The sequence below is a fragment of the Diachasmimorpha longicaudata genome, chromosome 7, assembly GCF_034640455.1.
Source record: "Diachasmimorpha longicaudata isolate KC_UGA_2023 chromosome 7, iyDiaLong2, whole genome shotgun sequence".
In the NCBI taxonomy this organism is placed as follows: Eukaryota; Metazoa; Arthropoda; class Insecta; order Hymenoptera; family Braconidae; genus Diachasmimorpha; species Diachasmimorpha longicaudata.
In genome coordinates, this window is record NC_087231.1 from 6,487,887 (window position 1) to 6,508,503 (window position 20,617).

At 36.8% G+C, this 20,617-nt stretch overlaps 1 protein-coding gene across 9 annotated transcripts in view; it reads left to right on the plus strand.

The window, feature by feature from the left end:
• The window catches only part of LOC135164571 (collagen alpha-1(XVIII) chain-like), a 141,326-nt gene that overhangs the window by 84,791 nt on the left and 35,918 nt on the right, over positions 1-20,617 (plus strand). Inside the window, exon 2 of one of the 9 annotated variants that reach the window (XM_064125048.1) lies at positions 4,239-4,823. The exons of the other annotated variants lie outside the window; for them this stretch is intronic. Coding sequence (XP_063981118.1) covers positions 4,620-4,823 — 204 coding nt within the window. The 5' untranslated portion in view covers positions 4,239-4,619. The remainder of the gene's footprint in view (positions 1-4,238; positions 4,824-20,617) is intronic. 9 annotated transcript variants of the gene reach the window in all.

Sequence of the window (20,617 nt, forward strand, 5' to 3'; positions counted from 1 at the left end):
TGGGTGATTACCGGGCACCCGATCAAACGCCGTTCTTTGGTGGATGATGTCTCGTGGAGCATTGGGGCGCCTATTAAAGCCCGTTCATTGGGTCAAGTGGCTCTACCACTTTAGTCAATTCAAAGATCATCGAAAAATACACTAAATTTTTAGAAAACCCAATCGTATTTGGTTTGGTAATTTTTTCTTCAATTCAATTAACGTTTCCAATGAAAAAGTTCTAAAATCACAATTAAACAAAGTTTGATATGGAAAAATCAACGTTCAAATTGTAATCAAAGATTAAACTCTCAGTTTGTGATGCTTCCACATAAACAATCAAGAAATTATTTAATACTTTGAGAAAGATAATCCACCGTTAGGGAATCAACGGCACAAGATTACATTCCAGTGATCGGCAGGTGCTTGGTCGATCATCCCTCCATAATCCGCCCTTTTCTCCAAACCCCACCTCAGAAACAGCGTAAAAATGCTCCAAAGCTACCAGACCATAAATGGGATGTGACCGGTCACATCCCATGTATCAAATCCGATACTTTTTTAAATTAAAGCTCTCGCATCCCGAAGAATTATCAGGATACAGTGCTGAAGGGTTTCTTGATAAAATTTTTATGAGTTTATCTCGCCTATTTACGATAGAAACAACACAGCTTTGTGGCACTCACAATGGTGCAAGATGTTTTTCACCCCGCTATCACCTCTAAACCTGTCGCTTGTGTGTTATGAGAACTCGTAAAATTCTCGCTACCTACTGACACTCCATATTCATGTATATTGTTCCAAACCGAGAAGGAGTGAAAAAAAAAATGACAAGATGTTGAAAAAAAAAAACCCCCACTGTAAAGTGGATCTCTCGTGTTTGTTATTTTTTTTGTCATTTCTGGAGAGGAAATAACGAATAGAGAGGTGCAAAAAAGTAAGCCAGGCGTATTTTTTTCGTTTTTCCTTTTTTCCATTTCATACTTGGTTTTTATACATGTTGGAAATACACACGTATAACGCAGGGACTGCATGGATTTTTACAGTGGAATTTTTTTTTTTTTTTTAGAAAATCAAATAGACGTAAAGTACTCAGTGAGTAGAAAGAGGCCACGCAAAAACCTCTACCCTCACCCCCATCCCCCAAGCCCGTTTGTATCTACCAGCGATCGTTTACATTTTTCTAGCGTATTTCTCTTCCTCCACATTCGTAAGCACGAAATTCCATGGGACAAACCATTGTTGTTCCGTTTTCCATGATACTCCCTTTCCCTTTGGCCCCGGAGTCCCTCCGTCTCCTCACTCCTCGCCCATCCACTGGTATCACGTAAAAAGGGATTCTCTCCGTCGAGGCGTACGATTGTTCGGTCGCGCATCTGCATTCTCTCCCTCTGGGTACAAACCAACCAAAGAGCCGAGGAAGAGCAGCAAATGAAACAAATGGAATGGTGTGTTACCTTGTGTAAAATGAACGTAATGTCACATTCCTATTTTTCATTCTCTTAGTTTATTTCCTCGGTCTGTGTTATCATTTTTTCTCCATTTCCTTTGATGATGCTGATGTACTTCTTTTTAGTGGCTGAAGGACCATCACTTCAATGATGTGAAATGAAGATTCGAGATATTTTTCTGTAAACAGTTAATGGTTCGACTGATTTTTGGAATGAGACTCGCAGGGTTTTCTGAGGGGGTACAGCTCTCATTTTGGGATTTTTGCAGAGAAATTAAATGGATGGATTTTTGGAACTTTGGTTATATTGTGGAAATTGTAGCTTGGGAGCAAAAGGTAGAAAGTAATTTCTAAAATTGAGACAATTTTTCTTAGTTCGAAAATAGTGGAGATCTGGAAAAGGGAATATGTTTCTCGAATTCTTCAATTTTGTTATTGAACGGTCAAAATTTCGAGGAAAAATCAGTAAAAGAAGAGCATATTTCAGTTTAATTGCTTTTTTATAATAATTATTAAAAGTGTCATATTTTTCATTACCGCATGGATTCCTCTGTCACTGAGTAATAAAATATCCTTTCAAATACCAACCCTGTAATATTCGATGAACGGGATTTTGCATATCCATTTTCTCGATATGCCAGTTTAATTCAATTAATTCTGTTGAATTTCTAGTCAAAGGGGACAGCCCAAAGTAATACCTATCTTATTTTGAAATTACAAATTGTCGATGTATTTAGAAAATCTCTGACCACCAAATTCGATGGACATTCCTCATTGAACACGGTAAATGCAATATCAATAGTATAAACGAATTAAATAATATTATACTCCATTGAAGAGCTTTCGTGTTTATCTTAAGATTATTGTCGTGTAGAATATACACTCGACAGTTATTGTTTAAATTTTTATGAGAATTCATTCGTATGAGTAGCTGCAAAATTATCACTTTCCGTTTGATGGTTACGGATTAGAAATAAAAATTGTTCTTAACGAAATTTTTTTCCTCAATATTATTCAGAATGAAAATGCAGTGATCAAATACTGGCAATTATTGAGCGGTTTCCTCTCATCATCCACGGTGTCGTTTGCTGAATACATAGAACATAATGCACTCCGCTTCCTCAAAATTCAGTGATAATAAATATTTCATAATTTGCATGAAAGAACAAAAACTACTCACAAGTATATGAGGTGAAAGATCAGCGAGCGCGTCCGATCTAGTCTAGCATTATAAGAGACAAAGGAAAGGGATTTAGATGAGCCTGGGTTTACGGGGGTATTTTATCTCACGGTATTTAAAGACACTTTGCCAACTTGATGCTCAACGGTAGAGTAGAAAATGCGACCCACTGAGACAGTACAATATAATATTTGAAGTTGAGAAATCCGAGAGTGCAAGAGAAGTACGAGAATAAACGATGAAATTCATTATTTTCCGTTTTTCCCTTCCAATTAGTCACTTTTTCATCTTCCTCCACTATTTCAGAGAATAAAATAAACATTGACGATGAAAAAAAGCCATTTATGGAACGAGATGTAATTAGTTTTGACGGCTGTACACAGAACTTCCATCGATTCTTCTTATTGACAATAAAAAAGACTGCTCGAAAATAAAAAAACCCTTGAATTAAGGATATTTCAATTAAAATTGATAAGAAACTATTTTCCCCACCGTTTTATTATCTACTATAAATAGATCAAGAAACATAAAATGTTTATCGACAATATGTGCACTCACACTCTTATAAATACCGGAAAGATTTCGAATACAATGGCACTAAAAGGTTTTACCGTGGAGGATTTTCATAAATAATTCTGTGTACCATAATTTTACCAATTCAGTAGAATTGTAATCTCTTTTGGTTCTTCACTCATCGTCGATTCACTTTACCTTCGACATTTCCACCAAAACTCTGCACCATCAATTACCAACTATTCTATAACAAACTCTCTCACCTAATCCACTGATTCATCAACCAAACTAAAGAGTAACGATGTTGTTGTGGAAAGGAGACATTCAAAGCAATAGCAGGGACGTAGGATGTCGCGAGGGGTCCGGCCCCCTCTGGTCATCAGAGCCTCAAATACACTCCAGCCATCTTGCGGTCGTTTTTAAAACATTGAGTCCACAGACTGAAGCTAAACATTTTTGAACTCTTTAATCGATTTACAGTACATAATAGACCCATCAGCAATTGTTCCTCTATATTGTTCTCGAAAAATCCAATATTCTAGGATCAACGAAAAAATATACTTGAATCAAGTGTATTTTATACGTTTTCCTGCTGCCGCCACTATTTCCCCGACTAAAATAAACGTTGACTGAGAAAAAAAGTTATGGCCCGAGATGTGATTAGTTTTGACGATTGTACACAGAACTTCCTTCGATTGTTCTCATTGGCACTAAAAAAAAACTCTGAGAAAATTTAACGAGCATTTTGAATGAGCCAGAGGAGGACTTAAATTTAATCGTTTGCTTTATCGGCGTTGCATCCCGGGCATGGAGCACTGAGAGGCGACTGAATTGCTAGCATAACCGTGGTTGAATTACGAGAATAATAATTCAAGGTACAACCAAGCATTTGTATTGAGATGCTCCAACAACCCATAGCCCCATTTAATTCTTTCGCCTGCAAAAATCTTTACCTCCTTCCTCATTCGTTCCTCGCTTGTACGATCTTTGTTAATGTGTTTATCACCGCCTTCGAGTTGTTTTCATTAAATGAATAGAATACGTACGACCAGCCGTTTAGTTTTATCCCTCTGCCGAGGAATGGAACCCTTTAATTAATTAAAATGAACTTCACAGATGAGCCCTGTACAAGCTCAAAATATATTAAACAAAGATAATATCCTGAATGTCACGGATAAAATACAAGGAACGAGTACAACATGTAATGAAGACCAACAACCATTGGTACGATCTACACTCCCTGATGTGTTACAATCAGACAACGACAAAGAAAAGGAGAATAGCCAAATGATTAGTCTTACACAAAGGAAAGAATTCATTTTAAACGGCAATTTACAGTACAAATGGGTAAAAGTACCATCGAAAATGGTCGAGAGGATACCGGAAAAGGAGATGAGCACCTCTCTACGTTGATATTGTTGAATTATAATAACATCACAGGGGTTTCATTCGACATATTATTTTGAATATAAAAAAATATTTCATTGACCAACAAAAATGGCAATGGTAATATCACCACGCAGTAAAATCGTCACACTGTCACTGCTTATTGTAATCACGATATTCGTTGCGTTAATAATAACTGGTGTCATTGGATTTTGGCATAATACCGAGGATCCAGTTAAACCCCCTAGTGTTGGTGGCGTGAGAACGGTCAGCAGCAAACTACAGCAATTCACTGGTTATACGGCCACTAAACACGTGAGTATTTGCACTTGAAAAATTCATTGTACAGAACATCATATTTGTCTTTTGTGAAGCCAATGACATTAACGAGCCTTTCACCCTGGGTTGAAATGTACGCTAGTTAAATGTACTTTATTGGCTTGGGAATATCACTCGGTGACATTACGTCCAATTAGCAAATATTTGGTTCACATGTTTAGGAACGTGATTGAGTGCGTTATCATCATTTGATTTTTACTTACAACATTCCTTTGATAATTTCCTGAATATGCTTTTTTAGGACATTAGATCTTATGGAATGTTCTTCTAAGTTGAACTGTGGAATGTTGGTAATAATTATCGATAAAAATAATTTGAGGCGAATGGTCGATTGTTGATTCATGTGAGAGGGTTAGAGAATTCAGTTTTGAGAGTTTCTAGTCAATGTCTCTGATCACGGAGTGATGCGGGTGATGGACACATCCCGTTCTGCCTTCAATTTCTGTTTCTCAGCCTTCAATTCATTGGGAAGAGAATAGAATTTGGAATTACTAAAATTAATTAAGAACTTGTGCTTTGAACTGGAAAATATTCCGGCGTTCAAATATTGGAATATATATTTAATGGAATATACATAGTATATAGCTTTTTAAAAATGTTTTCCAAAGTGAAATTCAGAACATCGATAATTTTAATTACTAAATTTTTTTAGCGGATGATTGTTTAATTCTTCGAGAATTGCAATCAACAGAATCGTTCCATTGGAATATTACTCTGTGTATTATTTTGAACATTTTTCACATATTTGCCATTGTCAATAACCACCATTCAAATAACCGCTCACGATTTTTTTTATTTCCACTCTCCGGGAAAAACTGATCCGTGAAATACTCCTCGAGCTTCAAAATCAATCGGATATTTTCCTGTAACTTCTCTGAATACAAACGAGAATGTCAAAAAATCTCTCGCCCTCGGGATTTTTTTAAACTGTGAAGGACGACATGTTCGTTTATACGCAATGAAGCTATCGAGAAATATTCATTCATTTTGAAGCTCTTACTATGAGCACGCTGAGAAGAATTTCTCCTATTTTGGGTTGCGAAAAAATTATCCTACAAAAAATAGTTGTGGACATTATTGTAGAAAAGTTCCCCGAGGCTTAAATTAATTCATTTATTTAGCGCTTTATATTTCTCCCTTTCTGCTGCTGCTTGGAAATTATAAAAATAGAATGGGGTTGTGTAATTTGGAATTTTACAAAAATCAAGTAGTATTAAGTCTTTGTCTTTCTGACTCAACGCCTGGAACTTTGTATAAAGTTTGAGTATTCCAGTGGATAAATATTTACAACGAATTGAACAGCACATTATACAACAAATTTTAAAGTTATTATTTCTCAAGTAATTCTTTCCGACATAATAATTTATAAAGGAATGCTTTTGTAGAAATAACCGTTCAAAGAACATTATTTCCATTTTTTCTATAAATATTTTTTACAGTGAAATTTTAGGTGGACACCAAAAATATCCTGTGTATAGAATGAACACGTGAACTCGTTCAATTTACAGCCGGAAACGCTCAATTTTATCGATTTGCAATAAACCTATCGAGAAATAACTGATAATCTTCAGGCTCTTGGGTATTGCATACGATAAGTCACGGGGTTGCTAGTGAATTACCAAAATGATTGGTCTCATTTGGCCATTTCAATTTGGGAAAAGAGTTAGTGTTTTTTTTAAAGACTTGGTGTGAGGTCATATCGATTTTCTTCGAAGGAAAAAGTCATTAAGAATCGGCTCATTTGGCCAACATTTCTTCGAAGAAATCAAGCACAATATTCCACTCTTTGGCGCACCCAGGAAAAACGGAATTCTCTTCCGAATATTCCTCTATTCGAAATATTCCTAAAATATTTCACTGAAATATTTCTCTTCTTAATAACCGAAGATTTGAGAATAAAAGAGAGAGAAAAATCCATATCAAAGTACATAGATTATATATCATCTTAAAAAAATAATTTGCTGACTCGTCTGCACTAAATAATTTTGTGAATCTTAAATACAAAAGATGGATAATATCCTGAATGCAGTGGGTAGCAGTGTGACCTAATTATGCGAATCGAATCATTCGACTGCAACTAAAATGCTGAAAATCGTGTTTGAATTTGGAAATAACACTCGAATGATTTAGCAACTAGCTTCGGCTGCTAAACTCCCACCGTTTTATTCGAGTTATCAGCTCAGTTTCAGGCGATGGTCGTCGAGCAATGCCGGAGATATTCAGCTGTAAAGTGCTAGTCGATAATAGGATATTCACAGACTCAATGCACATACAAGATAGTTATGTGCTTCGAAGTCGTACGAGACCATTTCAACCACTCTAAAACGTGGTACACCACGGGAAACCTAACTCAACTGAGTTTACGTCGTCACCCTTCGGGGAAGTTCGACTGCTCATATCCTCAGTTATGTTCTACACCCGTTCATCTGAAACCCTTGACTTGTCACCAGTGACCTCATTCGAATCTAATTCTCCTAATACTGTTTGATTGTCGGACACTGTTTGATCATTTTACGGCCAGAAAAATAATTTATCACAGTCAAAATCATTACTTTATCTAAATGGTATCAAATATATTTTTTTTTAAGTAAAATTTTGCTGATTTGTTGATAGTAACTTGAGAAACTTTGGCAGCAATTTTATTGGAACAAAAAAACATGAAGTAGAATTGAAATATTGAGAATATATTGGTCGGATGGTATCAATTACGCCGACATCCGTCGAAATAAAAAACAACAAATGTCTATTTAATTTAAATAAATTATTCTTCTAGCCGCACCTCGACTTTTTCCTCAAAAAAGTCCAAGTCTGGAGGCAAAAAAAATTATTACGTTCAGCAAAAAGTCTCTTCTTCCTCACCAATTAGTTTTAATAACAAACTTCATTTTGATGGCAATAAAAAAGTTATTTATGACACCATATAACGAATCCAAATGAACGAATCAGTGAATAAACGATATTTTATTGGCGTAAAATTCTACCGCAAATCCCAAAAAGCTCCAGCTTATCAGCACTCAATTTTTCCCAACCAAATGAATGATTTTTCCCATTACTCGTACTCCAATGTGTACAAAAAATTTCTCTCTGGGTTCTTTCACAGAACTGTATAAAAAATGTTATTAAAAATTTGTATTCATTAAACCAACTTTTACAAATCAGTTCCATAGATAAAAAAAAGTGGTTAGTAGTGACCGGACTCACGCTGCAGCCCGCACTGAATATTTCTCCCTCAGCAGTCAAAATTCCCCATCGTATAACTTTTCGAGAATGAAAAAATGAAGCTTGCAGGAACCCCGATGATGTTTTTCATGTGCTAGAATTCACCTCTCCATAACTGTTCATCCTCTTTGCGTTATTGCGTGTGAATGTAAAATTGACTACCAAAAAATTGATATTTTCCTTTTTTTTCTTGTTCATTCATTTTCCTTTTTTTTACCCTCTCGTAATTTTAGTGTGTGGAAAATACCTGTGTCGATTATACCCACACAACGTGTTACCCCCAAATTGAAAGTTTATTTCCATAATGCTTTTATCGCCTGTACACGGCGAGTAAAAGCATTACGGTCACCCAGTGAAATCGCGGTTCCCTCTCTCTCTCTCTCTCACTTTATCTAACCCACCATGAGTATCCGTAATATAGTACCCTACCCTCTTTCACCAGTTCACCTCCCTCCCAGTTTTTCCCGCTCTTTTCCAATCTCATACCTTCGACGGTAACGCAAAGTATCTGATATCGGTGAAGTATTGGGAAAAATAGACCGCCATGAAGAAAGAGGGAATGAGGTAAACTCCAGCAGGATATTCGAAAATGATTAAAACGACTTTTGAAATCAGAATTAATATTTATAGAGGTCCATGTAGCACGAAGTTTCGATCATCAGCTTTCAATATTGCTTGGTTTTCATATCGTTTGTTTACTTCGGGGAAAATCGTTATTTGCACTTTTCAATATTTAAAATTATCTGAGTTACGCTTTACGTAATGGAATCATCGTTTTATTCCGGTCATTCAATTACTTGGAAACTACCCAACTTTAGGCTATTAAAGGATTTATTATCGAATAAAACTGGAGTTGGAACAGTAAAAAAAAATGTAATAAAAGCGTTGAATCCAGCAGTTTCGACAAAACTGCAGTGTCAAAATTTTGGATGGAATTTCAAACCGGGGCATTGAAATATTACGTCACATATTAAGGGGGTCGGGCGCAGGGCTCTTTAGAAATGAGAGCGGGAGGGGTTCCTGAGGGTATAACATGAAACCATAATTTTTCCCGTCTTTGGTCAACAATTCAGTAGTGAAGTGGTAAAACGAGATAAGTCACTTCTGATTACTGACCAGTTTTTGATGAATATCTCGAAATCTGGGGGAGATAGAAAAATTTGTATAAGAATGTTTTTTGTGGAGCCAATTAAAAGCTACAACAAATGTCATGACAAAAAATACGCTACCTCTCTTACATTCGGATCTATCGCTCAAAAACTCGATGCATTGAATGTACTTGACTTTTCCTGACCGGAACTTATTCTTCGAAAATTTATTTATTTTTAGAAATTTCTCTCTGTGGACATGTCCGAAGAACATCGGAGGAAAATTTGATGGTTCGCTTAATCATGTGTTTGCTTTTGTTTTTATTCTTCAATTATATGAAAAAACTAGAAAAACCAACATAACAATGAAGATAAGGGGCATCCACACTTGCTCCTGGCCATCCATTTGAATGGTTCCTCCAATGAACTTGGTCAGTGAATTTCAGAGGGAAATTTAAGTGAATGTTGGGGTAAAATAGGCATATGAGAGCTGCATTTCGAGCTTAATGTCTGGAAAACTAATCAAGAGAATGATTGCTCTGCTCCATTAGAAAGGCTATTTGATACACTCTCCAACTGCCAAGAGAACAGGGCGTTTGCATCCTCTGTGAGAGGGATATTGGAGCTGGAAATTACCCTCAAACTAGACGGAACATTCACGGAGTGTGACATTTTGCTAATTATTTTAGCTTTCTCATATTACTATTGCAATTCACTGTTAGAGGTCACTATAAAGATAGTCTAGTGTTTGAAGGATGGAAGCGAGGAAAATGTTCTTAAATATTTATCCTCATATGTCAGCAGGATTTGGTGAGAGAAATCCCTAGGATTGTGCAGTTCCACAGTCGTTCGAATATCGATCAAACTTCATAAATTTATAAATTTTCTATATCTTCAGAGTAGGAGCGAAAATTCGTTGTTTTCCCAGTGAGAATAACTTTTAATGTTGACCATTAAATATTGTCACAAGAATTTAAAGCCGATTTATTTACCTGCCAACTAGTTTACTCTTCAAAAGTTGGAATCCTTAATCACATCAAACGCCTCAACTCCCTTTCCGCGTGCAAGTATTTGTTATTATGCTTCAATCATTCAATTTTGGACTTTACAGTTGATAAAATTCAGGACCCACCAGTGCAGTTTGTTATAACGAATAAATTTATGTGGACCCAGTGAGTGGACCTAATGACAAATTCAATACTTGAGGAATAACTAGGACCATTCGCAAAATATAGTAGAGTTTTTCGTAGGGTGCGGAAGGAAGCGAGCAAGCGAAGAAGATCGGGCGAGGAATGCTGACGTCCATTGAATTTAAAGCGAATCCGTTTTCTGAGGCGACGAGCCGCGAGCAAGGCACGTTTGCTGGCCACTCTGGAACAATGGATTGACCTCCAGGCACGAACAGCTTCCGCTTTTGCTTGCGCACTACCCTCCAATCGACTATTTACGGCGATTTTACTCCAAACTTTAGCGAATCACTATCCGAATTTTACATTGCGTACGATTTGTGCAGCTCGGATGTACATAACAATAATCGAGTGATTGACATCACATGATGATTTTAATCTAAACGAGATTTAATCACCTTCCAATGATGCTGAATCATATCCGAACTGAATAAACGCCTATTTGGTCCGATTTTCTGGAATCGTTGATTCTCGCAGTTGAATATTTTTGGCTGATTTTTCCGATGCCCTTTCCCGAAAATTTTACATTTAATTTCCATTGAAAATTCAACTTTTTTCGTTACTGGAAATTTAGAAATGTCTAGGGAAAAAACATGGTTGGCGATCCTAATTCTATTTTCCTAAAAATGAATGAAGTAACCAAGTGGTAAAACTGGCTATTATATTTATTTCCTTGAGCTCATTAAGCTCACCGTTTAATCATAACATTTTAACTCAAATAGAGAACGATCCTTCCGCAGTTATAAATGGTAAAAATATAAAATTATTTGAAGGCACTTTACGCAATGAATGTAGGAGCATGATATCCGATGAATGTTATAACGATTAAACACAAACCCTCAGTGATTTACGCCTGAATCTTTGAAACAAATTTTTCCCATAAACATCAGCTATAAATGAACAATCCCACGAGGCACCTCGGAGGGCCTTCTGATTGAGGAGAGATGGAAACTTGGCTAGAACCGAGAGATAACCGTAATGGTGCACGAATAAATGCGTGTATATGTCGTACACAAGTTGAGAGGCTAGAACTGTAACTTCAACAATAAATTGTAGTTACAGCGGGAAGTATGGTGACACGGGGTTTACATATATGAAGGAAACACACGTTGCCACCTCTATGTGAATTCCAATGTTGTAAACTTTTGTATATAATTATTCCATTCCAAGAAAAAATACGAACAACATTTTTCGAAATTTCTTGCGCAATTATAACAATGGAATATACATCTTTCGAATATATATCACATTATATATTCGATACTCACTACATATGTATATATATAACTTTAACATCATTCAAATAGATTGACAATATATTAGTTAAAAAGAATAATCGACAATTAAATGAAAAAATGTGGTGCAAGCGACAATCTGTCATATTCAGTAAAATTAACTGTTATATTTTGTCGTGACTCCGAAATTCTATTCGAGATAAATATAATCTCTTCGTGGGGATGAATATTCTGGTCAGATCTTTACCCTTCCCTAACCGGAAGTCTCTAAATCTGCATACTCTCCTAGGAAAAGTCAGTCATATTTAATCTTAAGAGTTGGTCAGTCGAGTTCAGTCAAAAGTTCATCTAAACCAATTCTTTAAATCCCCTATTTAATCAATTCACATATCTCCAAATAATCGTGATTTTAATTGATAGAATGTTTCCTTTCTTTTTAATTTTCACGATAACCAGAAAAAAGTAAACGAATACAACATACCCCACACTTTTAATCACAAGGGTTGCACTAAAAAAAACAATTTAAATCTTTTTCAATAATGAAAATTCTGTAATTTACAATATGCAATATTGTACTGGCTCCCCGCTGCAGTAAACATAAATTAATCCGTTAAATTATCATGAAATTCACTGGATATGAAATAAGTTTTGTCCCATGACTTGAGCATCAAAGTGTCACAATGAGTTTGTCCTTTTGTCATGAACTAGGTCTGTGTGAAATTGAGACACGTACGAGCTAACAACAATACATATGGTACATACCATAAAGCGCGTATATGCGAGAATGAGAGCATGTCTATGAAGGTAGACAGTGCCCTTGTGTTTTCTCTATAATGTTGACGATGCATTGGGGAGGTTACGAGGGGTAGAAGTAGGAGAACTACCGACTACAGTGAAATTGTTAAAGTGTTGAGTTGGGAGTTGTATGCTGATACCTGCAGTGGTACATAAATGAATAGACTGAGTATAAATGAGCAAGAGTATTTCCAACAACCCCCTGTACTCGGTCCAATCACGTCACTGTCTACGCACACTGGGTATCTGTACAAAAGTGGCTTAGACTGGCTGCACCCTGGGGATCAATGGCACAACGGGAGAGAAACAGGTAGCTTTCCGCGGCTGAATACCAACGACAGACAAAATCCAGTTATCTACACCAGCAGTTCACGTCCATTTCACCCTCCGACCACCCACATTCTGCCCCTATTCCCTAACGTCAACTGGGTTCCATGGTCATTGTAATAATTATATGCAAGAGAACTCGGAGACAATAATTACACACTCATGTTCTATGAACGAGTCAACGAGCACGTTTTGTGCATGAGATGTCCCATTTTCATTTCCCCGGGCGTAGCACAGGAAAAAAATAGGATGAGAAGGAGAAGGGCAATAAAATGACATGATAAAGCAATGCAGAGGACATTCATATTTCCTTCACAAGGTACCATCGCGCCGAGGATTTCCCCTTGTTATTTTATATGCACATAAGGTACACACGTATACAGAAATATACATGTGTCTAAGGAGGACTTTGAGGACATTAACGGTTGTCTTAAGCCCTCGAGGAATGACCCGGTGGTGAGCTTGGAAATTGTCCTCAAAGACACCAGTGCAGAAGGTTCGTCGTGCGGGGAAGGAACCTGGATAACACATTGACATCATGTCTCCTGGAATCTCGACAATGCTGAAGATGTAAATGCACATCCATTTTGAACAACTCCTCAAAAAAAGAGCTTTTACGTTTATTAAAAAAATATATGATCAGGAGAGTCGGGGGGGAATTATGAAGTGCATACTGGGGAAGATCAAGGTGTGAGCATCAACGTACGTCATTTTGCGAGTTACTCGTGCTACCTGAATAAGCTACTAATTGCACTCAAGTGCCAGGTGGTATTTGGGTTTAAACGCATACAACAGTCAACTTTTTGGGAGCCTTGAACAGCCACCACCCCGTGATGCACCCGGGTCATGGCAAGAGATATTCGTGTTTTCAGAATGAGTTCACTTTGGAATTTTAATCCAAAGAATTGTGGTGTCCCAAAAATTGTGAAAGACAAACATGTATGAGTACATATTTATCTCTCTTCATTGTTTGACTTTTTGTTGGGTACTGATTCCTGAACTTTCGCCTCCTACGATATCCCATGCTTTCATCCATTGCCTCTCAGTGGGACATTATTTTCCCCCAAAACATATATTACCGTTCAATATTTACTCATTCAAGCGTTGTATAACAGCATTGCACATATTTTATTCCCCTTCCCTCCCCCTTTTTCTCTCTCCTTCCGTTCTTCTGTCCATTGTGGTTGAAAAATTGAAGTTTCCTCACAGCGTTTGCAAATTCACATGTCAAATTTGTCGTGTGTGCAGTACCATGATGCAGTTGATATTTGAAATGTTGGAAATGAAAATATAGATATTTAAAGGAGTGAGGGTGGATAAAAAACAAATAAGTGCACAGATGTGAACGAGAAAAATGAGACAATGTGATACAGTATCCTGTCGGTTCATTCCACCATAAATTCCCATCTCGTGTTTATTACGGGTTCGTTGTTTCATGTGACAAACGTTACTCCAGGAAAGATTAATTATCGTGGTCGCACTGGGACTCACCCATACAGGTGGCCCCTGGAGTTATGAAGTGGAGTTGTTCTGGTGAACAACCCGATTGGGAGTCACACCAACCATTCAATGTCGATAGGTTAGAGCATTCGGGACTAGTCTCTTGAGAATATCATTGTTCTTTCATCGTTGATTACAAATGCCTGTTGATTTCGTCCTTTAAATCATCATTACATTTCACAGCATCTCCACAATTGTCAATGCGTGACCAATGCATTATTTGATAATGAAGAGATATTAATGCCACCGTATCAACACTGAATATGATTAGCTCCTACTCCACCCCTTTCCCTCTCACCCCCTGTTGGTGCACCTACTGACCATTGCGCATATGTTTGCATAATTTATTTTCAGGGTGTCGTGTACTGTTGTTGTCATTCGTTGGTTGTTATGTGAAACCTAAATTAACCAACCTCTGAATAACCGCAAATAAATTGGCATTGTTATCAGTGTTGTCACCGAGTGAAATGCGTTTTGTGGGCCTCATTGCGGCATGAATGTTAGTAATGTACGAGTGTGACAGTACGGATATCGATACCAGTGGGATGGATTGAAAATAATGTTGCGATAACATTTGGAGATGTGATGGCAGTTCTGGTTCGTTGGTGGGTCTCTGTAAAGTTGCAAGTTTGATACAGAAGGTTTATCCAGAATTTTGTGAATACTGTGATGTCATTTATTATTGTCTCATGAAACCGATGGGAGAGATGTAATGTTTAATTGAATCTTTCAAAATGTCCTTCATCTTTAATCATTAGATAAAAATTTTCAGAAGTTGTCGCAGAAAATTCAGACCAAATTTGGCACCCGTATAAGTCCCCCAGCCTCAAGCAACACCATCAAAATTCCCTCTCTCGGAATGGTCACTAAGAATATTATTCGATCATCGAAACCTTTCGATTTTTGATCGCGAGATCATAACGTTCCATTCAGTGCAACTATAATTAGGCCTTCCAAACATGAGTTTCATAGTTAGGTCTAATGACGTTTAGACCGTTATTAGGCTATCAAATAAATCACTAATCACTAGATCCCGTGCGTCCATCAACTATTGTTTTCCAAAACGTCTGACTGAACTACCTGGTTTCCATGCCAATTATAATCTTCCATAATAATTTCTCTTTTGTAAAGTAACAATTAAAATTGCAATCTTTCTCTGTTTCTCTCTCGCTCTCTATTTCTCTCTCCCTCCCTTATACACAATTTCACATGACCTATCCTAAAGGCAGGGAAAAAGCGACAGTCTGGGATTTGCTGTTAATTAACGTTGGAGAAAATTTCAATTAGGTACCCGCTAGAATACTGTACACTCACTGTATCTCCAAAACTAAAGCTGTTAGCTCTGGGTTTCTCATTTCAATGTGAAATATATATTTTGTTCTTTTACCTCAATATCTGATTATCCGTGAGTTTCTCTACCATACTATTTATAGAAAGGTTCGTGACATCGGCTTGATGAAGAGGAGAAGTCACAAAATTTTGGTATTCAAAGCATACGCTCAGCTATAGTTGACTTTAGGGTGAGTTTGTCGCACCTCACCGCGGATAATCGTATTATCCTACCCGGAAAATGTGACTCCTGCAGTTTATATTTATATTCCAGCCCTTCGAGTATTCACTCATAGTCACAATGAGAATTATACTCTGTGTTATTTGAATACACAGTTGAGAATTAAATTTTACGGAAGCTTTTGTTGTAATTGACAGTGGAATAACGTCCCAGATGGGAATTCATGATTGTTACAAGCTGAAACCAAGGTGGGGTCGACCTTGGCTAATCCTTATTTTGCGAGGCTTGGTAGGCTTGGACTCGAAGCTCTGCACAAGATCTGGCTAATCTCGACTTCTGAATAATTTTAGGAACGCCAAGATGAAAAGAAAATAATAGTTAAATAGTTAAATCTATAAGAAATTAATTTTCTCACAATTTTATTATTTACTATGAATTTTCACAAATGGCACGTACTAAAGATGAATGTTTTTGAACTATTAAAAAATTGGGAATTAACAGAATTCGTCATCATCAACTTTGATTGTTGTCATTCAACATAATAGACCTGTCGATATATGAAATGAATTTTAATTCATTCTCTTGATGAATAGATTTGTAAAATGAATTTCACCAATAAATCGAGTTTCCCGTGAAATTCCGAATTTTCAGTGGCAAAATTAATTCCACTTTCATGTCGCTGTCACCACTCCATAAAAAAATTCCAAGATTCACATTCCCATAAATTACCGTCAACAATTTTCAATAGCATTGGATAACAGCTCCATCAAAATTCACCTAACTCCCCTTTATTTCGGCTAATGCACTAGTTATGTCAAAATTCCCTCCTATTTCCGCAACTCCACTTGAATTACGTGCAAAAGCCTCTGGTTACACGAAATTTCACCCAAACAACAGTTATAGCATAATAATTTCAGTTGCCTCACACTGACTTGATTAGAAATCATTCACCTATTTAGCCCACCCAGTTAATTTCACGAAATTATTATCCACATTAAAGCCTCCCCTTTCAACCTCTTTCATAACTAGCCTGTCACTAACTTGTCAGTCTTGACGAGGCCGTTGATTCATAACTCAAAGCTCAGAACACGCAAAGATGCCAACGGTCTTGGCACGTACAAGACATCCTAACTCCCTCGCCTTCCATCGTCTCATCTAAATCGGCTCCTGAAAATTTCATCCATATTACCTTCTCTATCGTTGAAATATCACGGCATCAGCTCGGTTAAAACACATGCCAACTGTGCGAGAATCACGTATCCATGTAATGTATCGCAGCTTTACATTCTCAGACTTCACTCCCTCTTCATCGATCACGTAACAGCGGCAGGAGCTTATTCAGGATATACATTGTGCATTAACTTCTTTTGCAGTCTGTTGTTTCAAGAAAAACTTCACATACGGAATTCTCGATAGACAAATAGGGCTGAATCCGACGATTTTTCATTGATTTTCTGGGATAGAATTAACTCCCTTCGAAGAGCAACTGCCCTGATCAATATTTAATCAGTCAAGTTCTTCCATTCCTCTCTTAGCCCTTGGGAGAAGAATTGAGAGTTTTGGCTTTCACTTTTTATTCGGTAGGGAAACTCCATGTTTTTTCCTTTACTATATTATTCAGATGTACCTATATTATTCAGATGGACTATACAGGAAATACTAAATGTTCGCTCATATATGGACCAACCAAAACTTCTTTTTTGGTATGAATTTATGTTGTAATATTGAATTTCTATGACATCAGTTATCAATTTGTTGATTTTCCAATAAAAACGAGGACAATCGATTTTTTAAAATTAATTTCCTGTGTGAACTTTGCTCATATCATTCTCCATTTCATTACCAAAGTGATTAATTTCATTTATTTATATAATTTGTATTCATTCCTGTACTTCCCATTTTTTTAACTGTATTTCCTTCAATTTTTCCATTTCTCATTTTTTTATTTTTGAGCTCTCCACTGCTACCAGCGTTTCAACAAGTGCGGAGGGCCTTAAATATGACAAAATGATTTTTCAAAATTTCTCCTCATGCCCCAGTCTCCCCTCCACGTACTAGAACTAGATTAGTCTCGGAAAACCTCGCCCTCATTTTTTAATAAAGAACCTCGACGGCACGATTCCACCACCCGTTTGAACTCCGAACTTATTTAATCCTCACAAGGTGAAATCTCCTAGATGGAAATTCCTCTCGTATTCTTCATCTCATGTTGAAGTTCAATTCGAAGAGCTCCTTTCACACGATAAAACGACAGCTCAAACTACTCCAATGAAATACACTCATTCCGCGGTACTTAGCACTGTGGGTAGACAGTGATTTCAAATTTGCACGTACTAGCATCTTATTTGGCAGAACGACAACGACGAAGCGTTAATCTCAACCTACGTACGTCAATATAAACTATTCCGGAAACTTCCCTCTGGCACCAGAATCTTCTACCTTTCTCCTCCGCCCCCTGCCCCTTTGTATTAAACTTGCAGCGCCCATGACATATCCGTCAGCTTCGGTTTATGACAGGATTCGCCCTGTTGTGGTGGCTGATAAAGCCTATTCATCAATTGTTATGGCTAAAAACAATGCATGCGAAGTACATTGTGTTACCGTTGCAAAGGAATTCACTATCTGTAAATTGAAACAGGACCTAACTTACGATATTGTAGGGTTGAAATATCTGTCTGGAGTATCCGTCTGAGATGTGAGGAAATTTGTTGGAGAGATGGATCCATATCAGTGGTATATTTATGTCATTATGAGGAAATTTGTGGTGCCAATATTCCGAGGCATCCAGACACTCGCTGGGAGTGATTGATTTGAATGGTGTACATTAGATTGACTGTTAAGTAAATATCGGATATCGGAGTATTTTAGTACGGAACAGCTTCCTCCTGAAATTTGTATTGACGTTGGCCGGAAAATCCACTATAGAACGATTCATATCGGTAATTAAGGAGTTTTCTGTAGTTTCTGAAAATGTAAAAATTCAATGAGTTCTGAATTTAAATGACCCGCTTTAGACAACTGACCCAGTGGGGAATAAGTGTGACAGACTTTCGAAATATCGACTGTTTCGGTGTTTATCATCTTTTAGTTTGGGTGCAGGAAAACGAGCTTCGGTCGCTCATCACGTTACAGGATTCGTGCGAATGAGACAAAAATGATATCTATTCGTAAATCGCTAGTAAAAATCGATGGCATCCATTGATTCTCGACAAAAAAAAATCGAAAACTTGAATTTCTACTACTATAATCCTTTTATTCGAAAGGAAAAACTAATGATATCTGAAATGTGGAATTTTTATGCCCTCACGATGCACTTCAAAGCGAAAATAATAATAAATATGATGGGAGTATTGTTATCGACTACACTGGATAATAAAACATTTCAGTATTTGAAATATTCAGTGCACCTCGAGTACAGCAAGGCACTTATCCCCCGACAGTTTCTTACCCGAGTACAAAGGTACTCTACATTGAAAATCGCTCAGGAGTATTTTAATGATTTATCAGAGGGACCAGTTTTAATATGTCTCTGTGCCACAATGGTAGCGGAATAGAGGGAGAATGATTGGAATTACAAGCGACGAGAAGAACTCAGATCTAATGACAGAAAAGTAGTACCGGTGGTGAGGGAGATGGAGAATAAAAGGAGAACCGGCATTCAAGGGCGCCAGTGTGAAAAGGGAATTGGACGAGCTTTACCGAAGCCCAAACTTTGTTCTCGGATTTTTATACGAAACGAATTGGCATTCCGGTGGTTTTTCATTTTATCTTCTTTCAATTTCTATGCCATGGTACGACTCGTTCGTTAATTAGAACCTTCTAAAGCATTACATTGGAAACTGTCCCCAGCAATGGAACGCGCATTTATTTCACATTCACAGGAATATTTCTATCATCACTGACGCAAGAGAAAGTTTTTCATTATTCGGATTGGAAATAAAATGAGAAGTTCGAGCTTATCAAAGGAAGACAATGTGATACCGATACGATTAAATTTTGAAATCATGATGTTTCGATCGCCTCATTTTTGGTATTTCCAATTTTGGAAATTTCTTAACCTTGTTTGCAATCCTGGTGGAAGGAAAATCCTCCACAATCATTCCAGAGTGTGATTTTTCTGAAGTACATCGGATTTTACCCTGTTCGCTCAAGGACTTGAGTAGAATGTATAACTTTACTCACACCAGCCCAAAAGCTGTTCAGTTTTCGATCGTAAAAGCAGATGTATTTCAAAGATTTGAGAAATTTTCATTAAAGTACCTTTGCTTGACTAATAAAATTATGGAGAAACTAGATGTTGTCAGCGTAACACGTTTGCTCACACCGTTTTTTATTTTGTCGTGTCCTTTATCTTTCTTGGGGGAAACGGGGTCCATAATTTTTTCATCATCCTGTCGATATAGTTCATTTATAATTCAATTTTGTTTCTCGTTACTCACTCGGGTTTCAATTAAATTATACATTTCAATAATTTTCGATAATGAACGTTATCACGAATGCATTTAAATGCAACCTAATATTGCAATACTTTATTTTCCCTGAAATAAAATTCATTATTCAAATTCTGTAATTTATTCCCAGAATGCTTCTGTTACAAAATAATAAACGTGTTCATTCGCTCGAGTGGAAAAATCAATTATATTAAACAGACAATTGATTTATTCCAAATCATTTTTCTAAATTTAATAGTAACTGAGATAATTTATATAAATAATATGCCTCACTTTTGAATAGAAAAATCTTAGCAAAATATAATATATGATAAATATGATGAAAAAAATTAAACTTAATGATTAATTTCTTTAATCATCATCACCATAACAATATTTAACGTGATGTATGACCAGCCCTTCATAATGGTCCCCTGTCGTTTCCCTCAATATTTTCAATTTTATTTTCATCCAGAAAT